This window comes from Triturus cristatus, chromosome 5_2 (genome assembly GCF_964204655.1).
Source record: "Triturus cristatus chromosome 5_2, aTriCri1.1, whole genome shotgun sequence".
NCBI classification, from domain to species: Eukaryota; Metazoa; Chordata; class Amphibia; order Caudata; family Salamandridae; genus Triturus; species Triturus cristatus.
Window position 1 is genome coordinate 198,771,984 of NC_140588.1, and position 23,309 is coordinate 198,795,292.

The 23,309-nt window shown below is 43.0% G+C and overlaps 1 protein-coding gene across 2 annotated transcripts in view; it reads right to left on the bottom strand.

Moving 5' to 3' along the window:
* Window positions 1-5,472: 5,472 nt before the first annotated feature.
* Window positions 5,473-23,309, bottom strand: part of LOC146822793 (uncharacterized) — a 146,500-nt gene continuing 128,663 nt past the window's right edge. The window contains exon 6 of one of the 2 annotated variants that reach the window (XM_085606984.1): window positions 5,473-12,797. In XM_085606984.1, the coding sequence (XP_085463110.1) occupies window positions 12,641-12,797 (157 nt within the window). In that variant the 3' untranslated portion in view covers window positions 5,473-12,640. The remainder of the gene's footprint in view (window positions 12,798-23,309) is intronic. The other variant, XM_085606986.1, reaches the window with a different exon arrangement.

Consider the following 23,309-nt stretch of genomic DNA (forward strand, 5'->3'; position numbering starts at 1 on the left):
ACCTCCATCAACACCATGCCTTTAAACTGGCCAAACACCCTCTGTTACCCCTCAAGCTGCAAACAAAACATTAGAAAACCCTGGGGTTGTGATTGGCCAAATGCTATTTTTCACAGTGACAAAGATATTACCTCCCACAAAATATTCTCAGAAAAGTACTTCTACTCCTACATGTGGATTCCTGTGTATTATCACACTAACTACACTGCTGCCAAACAGTTTACAACCGCTTGCCTTCGAAACATGCAAAAACGGCACACAAATCAGAACCAAGGGCCAGATTACGAGTTTGGGGGAATGGGACCGCGATGCTTTTTTGGCAGTTTTGCCGCCCACTGTCTAGGCCATCCGACCACCTGATTACGATCTTGGTGGGAACTCTGCTACAAGACTGCCACCAACACAGACTCCTGCTGCTGTGTTGACTGCAGGAGATCCAGAGGCAGGTTTTGGAGGGCTTCCTTCCCAACTTCCCACTGGCCAGATTACAATCAACCTTTCCGCCGAGCCGTTCATGGCTGGGACACCACCATGTGCGCCTTGGTAGAAAGGTGGAAAAAGAGGTGAAAACTCACCTTTTCTCGGGGATCCACTTTGAAGTCAGTGTTGGACACCATTGTCCAGGACCTTTCTGTGCTGTTGCCACCTGACCATGAAGCTTCTCCTATGTAGTAATGACAAAAACTCCTAGGCAATATCAATAAAGTAAACAAATTACACATTATCTATGACAATAAGTAGACCAAGGAAGACAGAAAAAATATGTTCAAAGTTGTTACTATTTTAATAATTTCTTCCCATATTATTTAAACAAATGATATTTATACAAAACATTTAAAAAAGTTTTTTTTTAACACATTACATTTAATCAATATGTATAAATAAAAGGTTAAAAAGTGGCAAAATCTTTATTAACTCGACGCGCGTTTCGGCGTATACAACGCCTTTTTCAGGAAAGCCACACAATTATAGATCCTGTTTCAATGTGACGAGTTCCTAGTGATTAAAACCTGCAACTCCATAGTTGGTGGATGTCTTTAAATCTAATAAATGGCTGATTAAAATGCAATGCACCAGATGTGCAAAGATGTCTTATTAATTTTAAAATCAACTGTTTCACGAAAAGGTCTGATGTCTGGTTGTCAAACAAGCTTCGTATAGGTATATTGGAAAAGCGGCCTGGTCCTACTAAATGTTAAAATCAGTAAAATGATATTCTGGAAAGCCTCTTGCAATAGAAAAAGTTCAACAAAGAAACTGGAACAAGCGCTGGATATGTGATAGTGTTCCAAATATGTAGCTCAATGAGTATACACAGTAAAGGACTTATCTGATAAAAGGAGGCTTCAAGTAGGACCAGGCTAAGGATGGCTGCTGGTGACGCCTTCGGAAAAGAGTATCCTATGTAGTGCATGGTAACAGTTTGTGATATTTAATATGCAACACAACATACAGTACACATAACCTGCATATACATTACAACACACACAACATATACATGAATTTCGTGATATTCACACGTAGTACTTACCTGTCATTAGGGTAGAGAAAAGTCACTCTGTCAGGACTCCGCAGCCAAGAGACCGCTAGTCCATCGGGAACATCGAAATCGGCTCGGAGGTATACCACCTACCCGACGGCAGAGCAGTACTCCAGCCGCAACATCGTAATACGGTGGGTGGAAGACTGCCGACACCATGGTCTTCTTGGGACGGCAGTCCGGCGCTAAGACTGCCAAAATCATAAGTGGGTCCTAAGTATGCTTGAGGAATTTGGCTACATGACATCTACACTGAAATCTCAACACTCTCCCAACTGCAAAGAGTTGAGGTAAAACCGCTGCACACCATGCACAAAACGTTGGACAAACCTAACTCCAAACCCTACAGATAAAAGACACTCAGAAACATAAGATTCAGCCACTCCTGTTCCATACTTCACACTAAATGTGGACATATTACAAATGAAGGGAAGACAATGTAAGTGGATGGCTCCAAACTATTTGCTAGATGAAAAGTTACTTACCTTTTGGAACAATATTTATGGTGGTTAAGTAGTGTTCCCTGCAGATGTCTCACTTTAAGAATAGACTTTCCAGGCTCCAGACTAGTCTGGAAATAATTTTCCCCTAACATGGTCCTCCAGCATCAATAGGTGGCGGCACACAGCTCTAGCCATGCCTCCACCTCTGTATGTGACTACACCAGAGTATATTGGGTGTCAGCCAGAGTGCTTAGTTAGTAAGTAAGTCATTTATTGTTTAGTTAATTAAAACCTTAACAATCTGCACAATTACACATATTGTGCACAGATTGGTACAAGTGATAGTTAATAACACCTCTGAATAAAAACAACATTTTAAAATCATTGCAAATACGGTACTGTCAGCTTTCCTATAAAATCAGTAAAAAAAAAAAATGAAAATTCAGCTTGGCACATGGGAGGTTGGCTTGGAATTATAGCGTGTTGTCTTGTGCCTGAGGGCAGTTATATATTTTAGACAAGTGTCCTCCAAGTCCTCCAACTATGGTTGTTTATACAATATATGTTCTAATAGTCCAGAATAATTTTGTTGTTGTTCTTTTTTCTGGATCGATTATTCACCTTTCTTTCTTACAGATTTTCCGAATGTGTTAATCTCAGGGTGCCACACCAAAGGAAATACATTTTTTTTCTAATGGATACATGTTTAACAAGATTGCTCGCCTTTTAAATGAGTCCCAAAGTAGCACCACCATGAAAAGTATAAATAACCAATGTAGGAAATCAGGCAATGTAACCGTCACTGTATGCCTGTCACAGGAGATGGTAGTGCTTGGCAAAAAAATGCAACATGGCTAAGCTCCTCTGCAGATGTTGGCAATAAGGATACCTTTAGGCCCGGCTAACACTAGGACTGTCTAAAACCCAATTGGTCCGAACCCAACTGAAAGTTCTTCATTGGCTTCCTAACAAAAAGCGTATCACCAACAGAGCTTTAGTCATCACCTTTAGTTTGTTGACCAGGTGGCTCCTCGATATCTGTGCAACAGGTTCTGTCATTATCAGCCAGGACATATTTAGGTCTCAACTGAACACTTGGCTCTTTGATAGTGATTAGTGTTGGTGTGGTGGTTTCTTTCCTTGCCTCTAGCTCCGGAATGCCTTGTTTGCAGCCGTGTGCTCTATAAAGCCTTTGATTGACTAATTGATAAGACACTGCACATATGGGCTCCAGTCTATGCAGTTGCACTTGCTTTGTGGTTGGATATGGAGGAGTAAAAATTTAACAGACTGAACTATATGGAATCCAGAGACTTCCTTAGGTAATAAAGGATAGAAAGGTGCGAAGGCCCAACTCATCTTATTCAGGTAGATAATTGATAAGGGAGGACAAACCAAGTAACTCTGAAGTTCTTTAGCCCTACAGGCAGAGATAATTGCTACCATAACTGATTTTAGAGTAAGAGATCGAAACAGGCAATTATGCATTTGTTCGAATGAGATTTCATCAAGAAAGTCAAAACAACGTTCAAATGCCTCCGAGGAACAATAAATGGAGTGGGTGGGAGCAAGTTAAGCATGCTTTTGAGAAAATGGGCCACTTGTGGCAAGCTAAAGAGACCAGGTTCATCAGACACGCACATTAAAGTACACATGGCTGCTTGATAGCCCTTGACTGCAGCAACCACCTGGCATTGTTGGGCAAGGAACAATGCTGATTGCAGAACAACAGGAAGGTGAAATATAAAGGCTTGAAGCTTTCTGACTTGTAGCACTGAACCTCTCTCCTGCGGCCTCAATAGATGAATTTAGTAGCAGACATTCTGTCATCAAAGTGACATTGGTAACCTCGGCAAAATGGAGAAAGGAGTCTAGTTGGCGCTGCTCAGTCTCCATGCATGCAGCTGCATGTTTTGGGCATTGGAATGGAGTATCTGACTATTGTGAGAGAGTAGGTCAGCTCTGCGTGGCAGAGACGGTACAGCCTAATGCTGATTGCCTACAGACCAGCATACTTTTTCCTTCTTGCCCAGACTGGGGTGATCAGAACCAGCTGTGCTTGATCCTCCATCATCCACAGTACACTTGACGTATATAGGATTGGTAGAAATACACACAGCAGGCCGAGAGTTCAGCTGAAACTGACTGCATCCCCAGGGAACAATTCAGAGGGAAGTGTATGGCACAGAATCAAGGGCACATGCTGTTTCAGGCAGTGGCAGAGATCCAAAAAACCCTAACCTGGAAATCACCTCCACTGCTTGGGGATGCAGATCCCACTTGATGGAGTCTGTAAGGTGAGCTGCAAATGGGAAGAATCACTGTTGCTGCACTCACCTACACAGACAAATCGCTTCACCACATAGAGTCCATGACCCCAGATCTGTTAATTTAATGGATGGTGGTGTCTGCCAAAATGTAATTGTTGCTTCCCCACACGACCGCCCCCCCCCCCCCCCCCCCCCCCCCCCCCCCCCAAGATGGAAAGGAGAAAGGCCTTTAGAGCAAGATGTACTGTGCCCTGGTGCTGCTCTGATGTGATTCAGAGGCCCCTCTTGGTCATGTAATGTAGATCAACACCTCTGCCCGGGAAGGAGGCATCCGTTACCAAGGTATGTTTGATCCTCTTTGGCAGATGAATGACTAACCCTTCTTAGGGTTATCCACCAGTGCATATCCTCATGCACCAACTGGAAAACCTGCACTTTAGTCAAGAGACTTCCTTAATGTTGCAACTGTTTACTCAGAAATAAGTTGAGGGCTGTCATCTGCCATGAGAAACCAACAGAATACACAAGGTCAAGAGGTCTAACAGGCACAAGATATGAAGGAATGGGATGTGAGCTTTAGTCAGACACATTGAAATCTTCGCCCGACTTTCGGTCTTCTGAACAAAGGGGGGTGGTCTGAAGATATGAAAGGCATGGCATAGTCCCAGCAAAACAGCAGTATCACCATGGGTCTGTCATGATCACCCCTCACTGTGTGGTAAAATAGGAGTCACTGCCCTTAACAGAAGATGATGTCGTGAATGTGGTGTAGTCTGTGGGGATTGGAAGCAGCAGAGCACTCATGGGATGGTGGAGACTGAATCTGGTGCTGGAGCTGGTGACCGTCTAGATCCACTCCTGTCTTAAAAGGAGCCTTACATTTTCTGTGGCATTTTGATGGCCTGACAAAAAGCTGCCCTTGTTCAGACTGTACAGCCCTAGAAAAATCACGATCTTCCAATATTTTTGTGGTACTGCTAGGCCAGGCTTAGGGTACAAGCTGTAGTCCTGCAGTTCTTGAAACTTTCTGTGGTAGCAGAACCCCAGTATTCTATTGAACCCCCAAATTTGGATCATCACCAAATTTACCTCAGGCCCTTCCACTCCAAAACCCCATATATTGCAATAAGAGTCACCACACTCCTTAACATCAGGGCCAACAAATTAAGCAGAGTAATAGGTAGCTGGGACCACAAAATAACTAAGTTCTAGATCAGTATAAGCGAAAGGATTTTATTACAAAAATCTCAAACTAAGCGTTACAGAGAAATGCAAAATATATGCCATGAAGGCTCAGATACAGAGTACATAGTCAGAAATCAGAAAAGTCCCAATAAGCAGCAACAATCATAAACAGCCGCTCAAATGAAAAGGGCAGTCTGTAAATAAATGGACAGCATCTCTAGTATAACAGGAAAAGTATTTAGCTCCCCCCCAAAACTAAGGGTTTTTATACACATTTTATGAATAGGTAATGAGCATAAACTGCAAATTCAGCATGGCATTACCAGTGATAACACATATCGAGCAGTTTCTGCACTGTTGCTGTATGGAGATGGACAACACAATATGATTTTTTTCCCAAACAAAAGCCCATACTCTTTTGTCTTCTAGGAGAGCATTAGAACTTCTTGCAGAAGTGTCCTTGGGATTGATACATTCAGTACATGAAAAAATGTTCATTCACAATACATGCTCTCTAAGGAATTTATTTACGTCCCAGTGTCCTGTGCTCTGCGAAGACTGTGGGGAGAGAAGACATGCAGAGAGACCTTGATTGGTAGGAGCAATGAGCAGTAGCAATCTGAACAGAACACCATAAGATCATCCACATTAATAAAATGGTTTCTCTGCAAAAATGTGGCACAACTGATCTACATTAATATACACACTTTTAAACACCTAATAAAAATAATTTCAGGTGCAATATTAATAACTCATCGGTTATGACTACATTCATCATAAAAATCATTAGTATTAAAAAATAATTTATCCCCCAAAATTGCACGATTAGAAAAAGCTACCACGGTTCTTTCTCTCTGAATATCCTCTATTCACTGTCATGGGCACTGCTGTCACGTTGTTACAGTGAGACAGCAGTACCAGTAGAGTGAGCAACATTGCCCTTGTAGTAAAAAGTCACACTTCAGGATCTGTTTTGTTTTGCCTGTTTCTAAAAGGCATACCAGTCTTTAAGGAGGTAGCATTAGCTGTACGGAGCGCCAAACCCCCGAAGGAAAATATTCCTATTGGGGGAGCCACAGGGAAAGCGTTTGGGTTCTGCATAAAATATGATATCTGAACAACTAGGCTGTCCAGTGAACAGTGTGAGGACAAAAAGTGGGGGTCAATGTTATCTGATAATCTGGCTGTGGATTGCTGTGCCCAAAACTAGGTTATCTCAAGAAAACTTTATACAGTCTAGGAGGTCTTCATTGAAAAAAAGAACTCAGCAGAACCAATACAGCACTGAAGGAATTACGTCCCATTGTTGAAGTGCATTTCCGTAAAAGGCATAGTCAGTTTGAAAGCCTTCACTGCCTTCGGGACAACTGTCATGAAAGAGGAGGCTTCCTGGCAGAGGTAGGCCAAAGGGATATGAAATGCCCTTGTCTGGGGAAGTATCTCTGGCATTTTGTACGTTCAGGCAAATTCCAGCAACAATATTGTACAGTAGCAAAAGATGAACTTCTAATTTGTCATTCTTTGTGCTGCCAAAGTCCGTAACTTCAAAAGGAATCACATCTGAGTATGAACCAAACATCTCCAAGAGGGCTTAGCTTTGGGCCCTGGGGAAAGTCTCAATAATGAGTCATCCTTGAAATTCACCTTGGCCTTCGCCTTTGCACATGAACAATGTTTTCTCCTGTCGACTTCATGAACAGTGCCACAATTGGATCTGTGGGAAAAGTCACTATAAACATTTAGACTGGCACTGAAGAAGGGAATGAAAATATGTGAGACGGTACCCTTGCTGGTCTGGACGTTGTCTCAGGTGTTGAGCCAACAGAGGAGTGGTGTCAGGAGGCATTGGTTTGAAGCCATGGGAATCACTAAGCCCACAGGTATGGACACTCCTTTTGGGATGAGCCAATAGAGTTGAGATTCCATCCAGGAAAGGTCCAGCAACCCTAGCCAGAAGGCCTTGACCTACATGGTTTGGTTGTGTGTATGATAAGAAAATGTGGGTCTTGATGCCTTTTCTGCTAAATATTCACCCACATTGAGCAGGAGTCTGCTGTTGGGGTACTAAAGTTGTGGTTCTGAATGCTTCTGGGAATGGGTGTGCCTCAGCAAGGATGATGACGACTTCTCCATTTAAAGACACTTGTGGTACGTTTAGTAGGAAGTTCTATAAGATGGATGTTTCCAGGAAGGTGACTTTTCTTTGGGAGAGGGAGTCCGCTTGGGAGTATGCTGTGGGCCTTAGCTAAATATAACTTGGCTTGTCACTCCCTGATTGCTTTCGGGTTCATGAGGTCACAAAAGTCAAAGGTTGTGGCATTATATCCAACCCCACACTTCACATATATTCATAATGGGAGTTCAAAGGGGTCATATTCTTAAGGGAGCATCTACAAGGTTGAGTAGATAGTTGGTTAAACAGCAAGAGTTCTAGATTACATCAATGAGGTGAAGCAAAGCAAGAACTAATGCAATAGCAGTGGTTGGTGCCTGATCTATTCCAGGGACGTCATGCTCGAAGGCAAAGTTGCAGCTGGACCTGTGTGGCACCAACTGGTGATGATGGAGCGCCATTACTGATTAAAATGTTCTAGAGCACTGTGAAGCCTGAAAAGAATATTCATAAGGTGAGCAATCTGCAACAGGATGTATCCTTCAGAATAATCTGTGATGTTCGTAAAGAGGCAGTTCTCTAATATAGTCTGACAACCTGAGTTTTCAGGCAAGTTTTATCCAGCAGGAGCAACCAAAAACCCACATGGACAAGGCCCCTTTCTGTGAGACATCCAACAGTTACAGATCTCACCAACAACTCATGCATTAAGTCCAGTACATCCACCGGCCACCTCTACACACCATTACATACGTGGAGTGATATGACCAGAAGAATGGACATTAGCTTTGCTGATATGATCCAAACAAAGTACTAAAGCTCTGAGCTACTTGAGAGTGCACTTTAGCAACCATAAAAAACATGCTTATGCTTAACAAAATAATAAAAAACAATATTGTCCATATGCAAGAGCATAGTAGTGCCAAGAGTTTTGACTGTGAGTCAGTCAATCCTTTCCTGTGAGTGCCCTTTCCTTAGGATACCACAGGTTTTATGTATGTTTTTTTGGGAAAATGATAGTCCTTGTGTACCAATGCATTTTCCCATAGTTACAGAATAGATAAAACCCTTTGGTACATCAGGCTGAATATACCTATTCTCATTAATATGCACGCTTGATTTACGCTTATGTTGGATCATTTGTTCAGTTTCTGTGGCAACACTTTACTCTTCTGATTTTGGTTGGCTATGTACATTCCTTGTCTATGTTACATTTGAATGTATGGCATGATTAGCAGTGATCAACAGTGGTGCTCAGGATTTGGCTCATCACTGGTTTCCCCCCCAACAATGTCTTTAAAAGAAGAAGCCAAACAAGAGGACTCATTTCCATCATCCATCTGCACAAGAAGTGGCATCACTGGATTTCCCATCACCCATCGGCACAGGAAGTGACATCACTAGTTTTTCCATCACCCATCTGCACAGGAAGTGACATCACTCCTCTCCACTCCCAGGACCTACTTAATCGCTGCCACAGCATGGACATGCAGCAGATGCACCAAAGGCGAGCCTGTTTGCATCCGTCCATACCGGGACCACCCACAGCACCAGGAATACTGATACTCCATCCTCCTATTGCTACCATGCTGTGACCCTCTATGCCCTCAATCCCAGCCCCTGCTCGACATGCTACTGCCTCGCTTCACCCCACAAAATTGAGGGAGCGTTCTCTTGAGCTTCCAGCAAGTTTTAATGCTCTTACCCACACCCAAAGTTCAGTGCACCACCAGCACCCAACACCCCATTCTCACACTCACACAGTCCTGCAACTACCCACACAACACTTCACACTAGCATGCATGCTCCTCAACGCTCACTCACTCCCTCCCTCACAACACATGCCACAGAGATCTGGTACCTCTTGCACGAAGATGCCCCTGACCTGCGTTTCCTCAGGAATACCTGGCTGCACCATGCATCAGCACGACATCGCCACAGCCACCTCCCCCTGGCTAGAAGACTGACAGGCAAGACAGACATCACAAGCCCAGAGGTGGAATCGCCATCATCCAGAAGAACACCATCTGCTGCGCCAAACCCATGGACACATTATACTCCAACATGGAATATCTGCTGTTCAAGCTCTAAGTCACAGCCAACTTTACCCCAAGTGGCACTCTCATCCAAAGACCACAAGGACGATGCAGCAACTTCACTGGCACTACTCGCCCTCAATGCTAGCAATTACCTCCTACTTGGATATCTGAACTTCCACCTGGAAAACCACACCGACCCAAACTCAAGAGCGCTCACACCTTCCGGAACTTATTTCACCAACTTCAGCAACATCTGAGTCAATGAGCCCACACCAGTTTCCTGGACAGACCACGCCCTTGTCAAGTTCAGCATCCCAACGCACATGCACGACTGCCAGACCAGCCCAACAAAGTTGGAACACAATCACTGTCAAAGTCTGGACACGACAACAGCCTCCCCAAAACCATCAAGAATTTCAACAATTGGATTACCTCCTGCACTGACTCCCTGACCCCCTCAAACACAGAAATATAACAAGATCCGACCCCGCTCCAGCTGGTAGACAGAGAAAATCAGACTAATTAAAAGCCACCTCAAACAACTGAAACATTAATAGGTAATGAGCCAGGACAATGCTGAGAGAAGCACGTTCAAGTTTGCCTTAAGACACTACCACCATATGATTTGGAGCACCAAATGTGCTGCTCTGGCAGACCAAGTCGATCCTAGCACCAACAGAGGCAAAGAAATCTTCTCCATTGTGAAAGATTTCACCTCACCATCAGCCGCCTCAAACTCGATCATCCCCTCACAGGACCTCTGAAACAATCTCTCAATTCTTCAGCTATAAAATCACTGCCATTTACAGCAACTTGAGCTCACAACCGAACCCGACAGACATCACCAAATGCCTTTCAATCTTATCCAAAGAACCAATAATAACCACATGGCCTGTCCTCTCCTCAGAAGAAACCGCCTCCACCATGAAGTCCATCCAGTCAGGGGCCCATCGGACCCTCTGCCCCCACCATGCCTACTTCGGAGGACTGCAACCCATCAACACCATGCTCACACCCATTCTGTATGCCTCCACCTCTTCCACGACGTTCCCAGATGCGTGTAAACATGCAATTGTCCTCTCATTGCTGAAGAAACCCTCTACTGATCCTTTAAAGCGCGCCAACTACAGACTGATCTGCCTATCGCCATTCCCGGTCACAGTCGTAGAGAAAATCATCAACAGACACCTCACATCTCACCCATGACCACTAACGACTTGACACCACCCAGTGTGGTTTCAGTCCCAACCACCGCATGGAAACTACCCTCAGCACTGCCACAATGATATCTGCTTGACTCTTGACAGAAGAGACACGGCAGCCCTCACCCTCCTGGACCTCTCTGCAGCACTCTGATTGATTTTGATTCTTTCTGACAAGAAGGACCCAGTGGTAGGCAAGGATCCTCCCTGAGCCTGACGCTCTTCAACGCATTTGTAAATCCTCTAGTCAGCATCAGCCACTTTCTTGATATCTACATCCTCTCCTATGCAGATAACATGTAACTCATTCTCTCCCTCAAGGACAAGATGGCCAGAATCCAGATAAGTTCATTGCAATACTAAAATTGCCCACTGGATGAAGACCAACTGTCTAAAGCTGAACACCAACAAGACTAAAATCATGATCTTCGAGAAGAGCACATTATTGTGGGACTCCACCTGGTGGCCAACTGAACAAGGACCAATACCCATCCCCATCTACCTTGCCAAGAACCTCGGGATCATCACTGACCGCAACAACACATGACTGCCCAAGTCAATACTGTCACCGCCTCTTGTTTCCATACCCTAAAGATGCTAAGAAAGAATTTCAAATAGCTCCCAATCAGCTCTTGGAAAATCGTCACACATGCTCTGGTCACATACAAGCTGGATTATGGGAACACCCTCTATGCTGGGATCAATACAAATTCACCAGAAGGCTGCAGACCATCCAGAACTCTGTGGGCAAAATCCCTCTGAACCTCCCACGCTGCACTTGCATCGTACCACACTGCAACTGAAGGAGCTCCACTGGCTTCCCATTCACAATCGAGCAAGTCCTCAACCACACTTTCAAGATGCTACATAACACTGGCCCAGAATACATCAAAATTGCATCAGCTTTCACAAACCTTCCAGGCACCTCTGCTTGTCCGGACTCCTGTACGCACAAATCCCATGCATATGGAAAACGGAAGCTGGCAGTCGAGTCTACTCCTACATCGCTACTAAAACACAGAAAGACCTACTGCTACTCTTAAGAGCTTCCTCCTCACTTCTTGAATTCTGTAATAAGCTGAAGCCCTGGCTTTTGAGTAGTCCCACTAGACCCTAGGTATGCGAAGACTCGCACCTTCTCAGCACCAGGATACCCTCCTGAGTGATAGTGCTATCAATAAATCTGCAAAACATAACATCACTGTGAGAAAGGGATCACAGTGCTTAATGTTTAACTGAGTTACTAATGAAGTTGTTTTCTGACTGGACACGGGCAGACAGAAGAATGATAATGGTAGTACACAGTACATGAGTAACAGTGTTACATGGATATGCCCCACACTTCCACGCGCAACGCTGTCTGAGTGACTACTAAATAATGCAGCCATAATTTCCACTATTATCCCTGCTTACAGAATTTGTGGTCAGGTAAGAAAATATGCAGAGAAGGAAATGCCCACTAAGAATCCAAGCCATTCTTGATAAGTATTACTAATAATATGTAACCACTGGTTTTATATGGATTACTACCAAAGTGTTTGGTTTCTAACTGTTTTGACAGATGCAACAATTAACCAATTTACTCCTTTTACAGGCCTCAGAAGGATGGATAGCTGAGTCTAACTTGCAGGGATTCAAACTCCTGACCTTTAGAAAATCGCATGTCAACAATGAGAGTTCAACTCTATTTTGGAGATGTGTACTGTGTTCATTTTCATACAATTCAATATTTTAGTTTCATGCATATATATGATGAAGGTCAAAATAAATGTTTATTTACTGAAAACATTCTGCTATAGATTTCACTTTAAGAAGTATTTTTGACATTTTAGTGAATGCTCTTTGCTGTCACTTGGGGATAACTTCATTTGGAATAGGTCGTCCATAAATAACAGCGTTTATGTTTTCCACCATTTTCATCATCATCTGGCGACGACCCTGATGTGTAGAACTTCCAATGTGGGGTGTTATAATTACATTCTTCATTTTCAGTAAAGGGTGATCTCTGAGAACACAAACAAAAGAAAAAGGAGGGTGTGTCTTTTTATTCACAGTACAGTGAAACATTTGGTCATAGTAACAAGTTTGTTATATGGATCAATGAAAAATGGCATTCACCATACATTTTTCTTAAATGCTTTAGTCATATTTAATTCAAAGATCTCTAATAAGCATTATATGCAAAATCAAATATTCTGGTGGCAACACAGTTGCTCCCGAGAATGATAGCAATATTAATGAGTGCTCTCGAAGTTAGAAAAGAGACAAGAGTGGGATAGGGAGTGTTGAATCAGTGAGTGAGGGACAAGAAAAAGGTAAGGTGACATATATACATTTTAGCGCATGAAATGGAACCTTTTTCAGCCTGACAAAGGTCAATAGTTCATAGTATCCAAACAATACTCAATTGTACATGTTAATTGTCACATTTAGTTCATTGAGCTTGTGTAGAGGTTTGCAAGTAGTCTACGTTTCGACCCCAGATGGAGAGGGTGACTTTCGTCCTCACGCGGGGGTCTTCTTCAGGACCTAAGCTAGTATTAGGAAAGGGTGAATGCTAAAGAAAGTAGAGTACCTTCTTGGGGAACAAAACACGTTGAGTGTGTAATCCGAAAGGGACAACGCTCGTGTGCGGCAAATTGTCCAGGAGTGAGGTCATCAGTCTCTCACGTGTGGGAATGAATCCGCAGTCAATCTAATGGCAAGGGAGAACAGAGTCGACAAGCTAATAGAAAGGGGGTGGGTCGCGTTAAAAAGGCTGGTGTGCCTAAGTACTATGAGAACGGTGTTGACTTAGTGGGGGTGATGTTAAACAAGCCGGTTAAAACACCTAAAGGATGTCCGATGGATCAAGGCAGGATGTAACCTCGTGACTGTGAATGGCGCCGGGGGTGTAAGGAGACTGGGGGAGGGCTTGTGATGGCAGGCTGCACAGTGAGTTAATGGGAGTGACTGTAGTTCCTACGATGATCACGCCCCGGGTGGAGGAGCGGGGGTTTGGATCAGAGGATGAAATCACTTAGAATGCCTCGTACAATATGTTGAACTGTTAATCAAATGAAACTGGTTGAAATGGAATATGTGGTGCGAACGCTCGTGAGAGTGACGCGTCTATTTGTTTAAAAGAGGAAACAAAGTTGTTAGTATTGAATGTCGTGCGAACGACCGTGAGGAGAACCCGCTTATATACCGGGGCCTAGATGCGATCAAAGGATCGTGGCGATCGATGTGAATGCAAGCAATTTCAGGACGGGGAAAAACTTACCGCATCGGCGGCCGTCCGGCTTGTCAATGGGCGCGGCTGTCAAAAACCCCGTTAATGAAGGATTAGTACTGACAGGCGTACATGCACCGCGCGGTGCAGCCGCTGGGTGCTGCGTGAGGGGCTCGTCAAAGACTGGCCAATGGGGGAGGAGGAGAGTAATGACATGTCTGGTAGTGCAAGTGACACTACAAGGGAAAAGTAATCCATGCAAACGATGGAGCAGACCCCTGTGACCTAATACTTGGATGCGCAGTTTATGTCAGAAAAACCCACTACAAAGGGAAAGTAATCAATAAAATAAACATTGGAGCGACCTGATGCTCAAAAACGGAATTAGAATCACTGTGAAATATTGGGTTACAAGTTCATAGTGCTGAATAGCGATCAGAGATAAACAGGCAAGCAGCAATGGTATTGACTGGTGTATACAATTGCACAGGTAAAAGGCAAATACATTACTATTGTTATCCTTAATACAGACGAATTAAACAGTATTGTACATTCAGATGCATGAGACGTGTACACATCATCAAAGATACATAGCGTGATACATCGTATGTGTACAAGTCAGGCAGGTAGTCTGTAAATAATATATACAGTTAGTAGGTGTCACAATGGATGTAACATCTATTCAGCTGATAGTCCTGCCAACTGGGCATTAGTGCTGTCCTGTTCGTTGAGTCCATTTACAACAGTGTCAAGAAAGCACATCCATTTACATTCCCTAAGGTTCAAAATGGGTCCTAGGTCCCCGCCCCGTTGGCCCGCAGATACCTTTTTGATTACTAACCACTTGATAGATTCAGGTGGGTGTGCATGGATGGTGAAGTGTTCTACAAGAGGGGCCCCACTTGTTTTACACCGAATTCTACCTCAATGTTGTAGAATCCTCTGTTTTATTATCTGTCTTGTTTGTCCAACGTAAAGTTGGTTGCATGGGCAGATGATTGCATATATCACATCACATGTGTTGCAGTTGGTGTGGGCTTTAAGGTCTATTGCATGGTGTTTATAATGAAATGTTTTTGTTTCGATAGACATACTGCATGCCTTACATTTGGTGCATTTGTAATGGCCCACTATTTCGGGTAGGTTCCACATGCTTTGAATAGTCTGTCTTGGTGGATTCTCAAGGAATGAGCGAACAACATGGCCTCTGATGTTTTTGGCTTTTTTAAAAGCATGCATGGGGGGTTCATGAATATCGAGATCATCAGAAATAAGTCTCCAGTGGCCACTGATGATTTTCTTTATCTCATTGCTCTTGGTGCAATATGTGGTGACACATATCATCATGTTACTGGTTGACTGGCGTTGTTTGGGTGTTAGTAGTGTTACTCTGTTATTATACCAAGCCCTTTTGCGCGCTCTTTTGATAAGTCTCTTAGGATAGCCTCGTTCCATGAGGCGTGTGATGAGATAGTCAGATTCTTGGAAGAAATCTTCCTTTCGTGTGCAGTTCCTCCAAATCCGAAGGAACTGGCCGAATGGTAAGTTGTCACGGAGGCCTCGTGTATGATGACTCGTGTACCTTAGGAGGGTGTTCCGTTCAGCCGGTTTTCTGAAGAGGGTGATGTAGAGGTGGTCTACAGATACCTTGATACTAATGTCCAAGAAGTCGATGGAGTATCTATCAAAGTGCATAGTGAATTTGATATCATTCGAGCGGGTGTTCAGCCAATCAAAGAAGCTTTGAAGTTCCGTCTGTTCTCCTGTCCAGATAAGGAATACATCTTCGATGTATCTTCTCCATTCGGTGATGTGCCTACCGAACGGGTTGTTGGCTGAGAAGATATGATCATTCTCAAATTCGTCCATAAAGAGGATCGCCAGATCTGGGGTGAAGGCTGCTCCCATCGCTACTCCTTTGCTTTGAATGAAAAATTCATTTTGAAAGATGAAGAAATTACTCATCATAGCAACTTCTAGTAGCTCAAGTATGAAATCTGTGGGGACGTTGGTGGTTTGAGGTCTTCCTTCCAGTGCTGATCTCATGGAATCTAATGCTGGTTGCTGTGGAATACTCGTATAGAGCGATACAATGTCGAGTGTCACCAATACTTGTTTCGTTGGATCAAAATCCAAATTGTCCACTATGTTGATCACCTGCATGGTGTCTCTGAGGTAGGTTCTAGTGGTTTCAGTTAGTGGTTTGAGGAAAAAATCAACATATTTGCTGACTGGCTCAAGGAGGGAGCCGCACCCAGAGATGATTGGTCTTCCGGGAGGTTTTTGCAAGTTCTTGTGCACCTTTGGCAATGTATATATGGTGGGGAGGCGTGGTTGGTTAGTGTTAAGGTAATCGTATTCTTTTTCAGAAAGGAAACCAGATTCTTTCCCTCTCGCTGTGATCAATCTGATCCTTTTGCTGATGTCTTTGGTGGGATCCTTTCTAATGATAGTATAGCTAGTATCATTCCTTAGTCGAGAGTAGATTTCAGCTTTATAATCCTCAGTGTTCTGGATCACGATGGCACCACCCTTGTCCGCCGGTTTGATCACTATGGTCTTGTTGTCCTTTAGGGTGTTGAGTGCTTCTTTCTCAATCTTGGTAATGTTGTGTTTAACATACGTTTTCGTAGCACATGTCTTCATGCCATCCCGTAGTACAACGCTTTCATAGGTCAAGATTTTGTGAGACATCATGGGCGAAGGGGGCCTGAAGGTCGATGGTGGTCGCATCCCCATGTTGGAAGGTATTGTAGTAGGTGATGAGTTTCTGAAAAAGTGTCTCAGGTGTACTTTATGGAAGAAACGGTATAATTCAGCTTTCACGCTGAATCTGTTGGCAAAAGTCGTGGGCACGAAGGACAACCCCTTGTTGAGGATGCTTGTTTCGCCAGGGGATAGAGAATATGTGGATAGATTGATAATTGGACTTTTTGACTTTGCTACCACCTGTATGTTCTCCTTCGGGTGTTGATCTCGCCGTGGCTCTCTTGCTGGAATCTCACCTGTTTCGTATTCTGTCCGTGTTGGCGGCCCATGTCCCAGTTCTGTTGGTATTGTCCTCTCTATGACTGTCTGTTCCAATTGGATCCACGTCCTCTGGGAGGTCTCCATTGGGTGTTCTCTAAAAAAGTCGGTGTAACTGTGTGCTGTTCTTGTGGTGGTTGATACCAAGGATCTTGGTGTTGTTGATAACCGCTGCTGGGTGCCCCTTGGTCACTATCACTTCCAGTACTGTACGATGAATCCGAGAAATTAGTGAACCTTCTTTTTATTGAGCATCATTTTTGTAATTCATAGTCAATCAATCTATCAATCATCAATCTTTATTCGGTTTCTAAATAAGAACCATAAAACAAATTAAAATGACAGTAAAAACATTCATAGATAAAATGCAAGTTAAAACTATATATCCACAGCTGCCTGAAAAATAATTGGTTTCACATGATATACGGAAAAATAGGATATATTATATACAAACACACAGAGAGGTGAGGCCTGAGACTTCCATGCAAAGTTTTCAAGTAAGAGACCGTTTTAGGCCCACATAGGACAGACGCCTCTGCACAGAAATAACATATTACCAATGACCATACATTTAGATGAGCTTATAAGGTCACATTGTTCGTCAAAAGGTTAGGAAATAGCTTGCGGTCAGCAAGTTGAGCTACTGCATGAAACTTAGATTAGATCATATCTCCCTCCAGACTCGAGAAACCAGTAGTGCTTAAGCGCAGAAGCTGCAAAATGAGGTTTCCCCAATTTCCATCTGCTAGAGGAACGAGCCAAAATACACCAATCACATAAGAGCCTGCTTCCTCTGACGTGCTGCGGTTTCTTCAACTTTTAAGCTTGAACATGTACATAGGGAGAAATAACAGGTGCACATCCTGCCTTAGTACATACTGGCACACGTGCATGCTTCCTATAAGTCAGATAGCTGGTCACTCGCTTCTGCAGAAACCACAGCTGCACACCAAACTGGTAAGATGGCTTGGGGAAGGAAACCGCATACAAAAGGTCAGATAAGCTTGGCCAATCAGCGTTGAGCAGAACATAACCATGCGCTGTGCAGTTAGATAAATATATCTTTCCTTTGTTTATATTCCGAGAATCGAAACCCCAATAGGGGGTTTCCACATTCATCGTGTGAGGCTAGGCCCACCTATCTGCGCATCTGTTTCTGAGAAATTGCTGATGCTATCTTGTATGTCCTATGTGAACATTGCTTACGTAGGGATGAACCTTTATGGTTTGTAAGAATAAGTAGGACTGCTTCTGAGCTAAAACCCCAGACATCGAGTTGAATCTCCTCAGAGGTGAGCTGATCTCTCCCCTAGTGACTGATCCTCACTGCAGTATTGTAATGAACCCATATTGCTGTGTCAACTCGGTGTTGTTCAATAGATTTTCTCTCCAACACATATCAAGATTCAAATAATGCTTTTCTCACATGAACAGCACCAGATAAAAGGAGAGCCACATTAAAACATATGAACTTATCTGATAATAACAGTAAATAGAAAAGTGCAGAACGGACTTTTGTAAAGGGCTTGCCCGTAAACCGCATTAAACAAAAGACCTTTGCAGACTTTTGTCGAAAGTACAAAACATAATAAAGTGTAGCATCTCTTGGGCTGAATGATTATTGAACCTACCTGGCTGGGGGTAAAACCATAAGATCTGCCACGCGGAACTGCTAATAAATGGTGTATTAAATTTAAATGAAAATGAGTCTAAAGAAACCGATAGTAATGAGATATGTTATACATAAGGTATGGTTCAAGTGCGAGCGTGGTATGTACAGGTAGATAGGCTTTTCACTGTATCTCTGTCTGTTGGCAGATATAGCTCTCTCGTCTGCATTCCGCAAAAGCTTTCTTGGTCCAGCGATGTCCTCCACAATTAAAGGGCATATTCACAAGGAAGTGGGGGAGCACGGCATTAGCCTCCTTGGCTTAACGCAGCACTACGCCACTTCTAAAACACAGGGATGCACCTAATTTACAAGAATATAGTGCTGCCTTGCGTTTCCTCCTACACTGGCGCTAATTTAGCTGTTTTGCGCCAATGCAGGCACCCTTGCAGCATAGTGCAAGGGTGTGCAAGTGTGGTGATTATTCCAACTACAACTATGTATCAAGGAATCAATTTTGTAACTTGAATAGGCACATTTGAAAAAAGAAAAATGATTAACAGAAAAAATTACATTTTAACCATGGCAACTCTGCCCATGTTTCTAAGGAGTAATGCCTTCCATTTAAGGAGCAGAGTGTGCACTTTAGCTAATGTAATCACATAATTTAATCTAAACCACCATAACTGGACGTGCCATATATTCCCAAATATCTAATAAAATGAGTGGGGTTATGCCTAGGGCACAGACCCTGAGGGAGATCAGTGAAAGAAGCATTAAATAGTATGGACCTCGGATTTCCCTCGATTCATTCTAATAGCACAAATTGATGTAAATTCTTGAAACTTTCCTAAAAGATTTTGAATATTGGATTTCTCAGCACTCAGGCAACTAAAATATCAGCATGCAATTTGACTTTGATATACCAAGGGCTGGAGGGCAGATTCTATCATCCTTATGGATCTCTCCTGCTGACGGCTAAATTAATCGAGCAAATAATATTAGAGAGAGCAGACAGTATTGAGGAGTCATGTGCATAATCTTGATTTTTCCGCCTCTTCTGAATTGATTATTATTGAAACCAAGGCACTCAGATGCAGCTTTCTCAGCAGTGATATCAGATGTCACGGGAACAAAAAGTTTTCTAGTATGGGACAAAGGGCCTCCCAATTTACTGAATCAAAAGCCTTTCCAGCATCGGACATTAATATTGCAGCCTTCAGTCTGTTCTGTGCAAAATAATCAATGGCCTGAAGCAGAAAGTGGGTACTGATCTGCTAACCAAAAAAACGTGTTGGTCTGGAAGGATCAAGCTCGGAGCAGCTAACAAATTTATTATCAGAACTTTCGTAAATAGATTGTAATCCAAATTTTAACAAGCATTGGCACAGCCAATAGGTCTCACCTTTGGGACCTTGTAAGTATTTAGCTATGCAGCACATTATTTTGGGTGCTACAACATCTACTGATACTTCACTAGCCACTGGTGAAAGGGGGAGCCACAGCCGCCAGTGAAGGCAGGAGGGGCTTGTATGGGGCACAAGAGAGTAAACAAGCTGCGAGGGACATGCACTACACCATAGAAGGTGGGCAGTGCCCTTGTAATAGCAACGAAGAGTGAGATTGTAGAGTGTGAGAAAAAACGAACTAAGAGTAGAACAAGCTAAGGTCAAGAGATTTAAGCAGAAGTGAGGGTGCAAACAGTGAGAGAGAAACTCAGACAAAAGTAAAAGAATGATTTAAGAGAAAAAGACTGAAAAGCTGAGCAAAGAGGAGAGTGCAAAGATTAAGCGGAAACAAGTGGGCAGAAAGGCTAAATAAAAACACACATTTACTAGTAGCTAAAATATCTGCTCTTCAAATACTGCATTTACTAATACTAAGGAGGGAACAGACAACAGGCGCCACGGGGCTCGAAGCCAGACAGAGCCATCCAGCTTCATTAATAGCTTAGCATTTGCACGTGTTACAAGTATACAAACCACGAGCGCCAGTACAGCAGAATAAAAGTAGTGTCTCCCTGTGACCACGTAAACAATTCTGTTTTGGATGTCATTGTTTAAAAATGTGAAGCTTTTCCTACATAAAAGATTTGTATTTCTACAAGTACACGGGGTTTGACATAGCGTGAAAGAAACGTTTCCAAGTGTTTCCTTACGTTTAAGGCTGAAACTCTTCCGTGCAGTAAGGGAGGGGGAGGAGCGGGTGAGAGAGGGGGAGGAAAGCCGGCCATGCGAGGAATGCTAGAAACCAGGATAGCAGCTGTGCGCGGAACAGACAACAGGCACCACGGGGCTCGAAGCCAGACAGAGCCATCCAGCTTCATTAATAGCTTAGCATTTGCGCGTGTTACAAGTAAACAAACCACGACCGGCATAGTACAACAGAATAAAAGTAGTGTCTCCCTGTGACCACGTAAACAGTTCTGTTTTGGATGTCATTGTTTAAAAATGTGAAGCATTTCCTGCATAAAAGATTTGTATTTCTACAAGTACACAGGGTTTGACTTAGCATGAAAGAAACTTTTCCAAGTGTTTCCTTACGTTTAAGGCTGAAACTCTTCCGTGCAGTAAGGGAGGTGGAGGAGCAGGTGAGAGAGGGGGAGGAAAGCCGGCCCTGCCAGGAATGCTAGAAACCAGGATAGCAGCTGTGCGCGTGCACGACATCGCGAACGCAAGCTGGAGGCCTGAAAAAAGCCACTAGGTTAGAACTTCCAAAACCCGCTTACTAAAACTCTCGCCAGAGCAGCGCTATAAGCGCTGGCTCAGGCGAGACCTAAAAACCGATTTGACGTTACGAACTGGGATTATCTGGGGGTTTTTCTTTTTTAAAACACACTAATGACAATAGCCTCTGAAAACTATGCTGGAGCTGACACGCCCTGTAAGATGGAGTTAAATAGTTTAACCAATATCTCGTGAACTTCAGGGAAAAATGTATATACAGTTCTGTGGGTGGCCCATCACTACCTACGGCTTTACCATTTTTACAGCTCTCCAGAGTAGTCCTGGTTTCTTCTGCCAAAAATGGTTTGAGAAGATCTTATTTTTGATTATTTGAAAATTGGGGATGCTAATCTTGCACAGAAATTCTGTAATCAAATTTTGGTCACTAACCTTGTTTAGTTGATAAATCGCTTTATAATGATCTAAGAAGATCCTCTGTATAGAGCAATGATCTCCAAATGAGCAAATGAGTTGCCTGATCCATGATGCAAGCTGACACATCTCATTAGACCCTGTTTTGGCTGACCATGTTGATAATCTACCAGCGTGCTTATTTTCCCCATAACATATTTGATTAATCTTATTTTCCCATAGCAGTTTCATAGCTGTGTAATGGTATTTGAGCTTTTTGGTTTTGCAGACTCCAGCTCTTGAAGTTTAGTTTCTATATTTTGAGAGTATTAACATTCAAGACTGCCGTCTCAATGCTCTCCCGAAGCATCTAAGTCTTGTCTTAACTGACTTTGGCCATTCCCACTGAATGAGCTTACCAATGACCCCCGATGCCACCTTAAAGGCATCCCAAACAATAAACAGAAACAGAGGAGCAGAATTTCAATTTAATTGAAAAACCGGTTAGAAAAGTACAAGTTGGTGCAACCCAATCAACCTCTGAAAGAAGCAATTTATTAAAAGGTCTCCTTCTACGCGGGAAACAGGACAAGATCCATTCTAAACCCTACAGATATAACTGCATGGTGTGAAAAACTATTTGCTATAATTGAAGAGGTCCTACCTCCTAAAATTTGTGAAATAAAAATAAAATCTAATCTGGAAGCGGCCTTATGTCTAGCTATAAAACAGGTAAATTGTTTCTGAGAAGGGAACTTTCTAGCCAAGGATCTAATAAACCAAAATCTGTCATAAAAGATGTAATGAGTGCAGGTGTCTTGGACTTAGATTGCTTCTTGTCTTTCCAAGGCATCGAACTCCGGTGCGTACAAAAAGTTGAAATCCCCTCCTATGATAACTGGAGCATAAGAGTGTACAGCCAGGGAATATAATTGATGCACAGCATTCACCTGATTTGTAATTGGTAAATTGCACATTTTGGCAGCTACCTTTGCCCTAACCCGGAGCCATTTTCCTATGGGGATTAGAATTAGAATTGAATAATTTCCAGCCTCAAAGTGCGCCTAAAGAAAATGAACACTGTTGGCCGCGCTTGTAGATGCAAAAAAAACCTATGTAATCCAGTCAGGCATTAGAAATTTTGAATATGGTTTTACAAAAAACAATAACAAAACAAACACTGACAAATCTAAAAGGCTTGCCGCGAACACCAGACCTATTGTCTGTGCCAGTGATTTTGTTCAGCATGTCCAATGACAGGAATTGTTGCTTGGTGTGACCGTAATGCTATCAGATTCCAGTTGGTGGCACTGTTTCCTAAATTTTAGAGCACAACTTAATTTGACAGCAATTTGCTATACAACCTTTTTAAAATGTTAACTTTGGTAGACGAGATCTGTTTAAATGACACAGCAGTGTATTCACAATGTAAAACATCAAAAAGAAACTAGCAAAGTTGGTGATTGGAGCTGTGACCCAACTTTCCAACGTATCACAGACAGTACCAGGGCAGCACTGTTGTTACCTGTGTTTTAGCACTCATTTCACTTTGGATTTATAAAGAAATGAAATACACATTTTGCATTATCA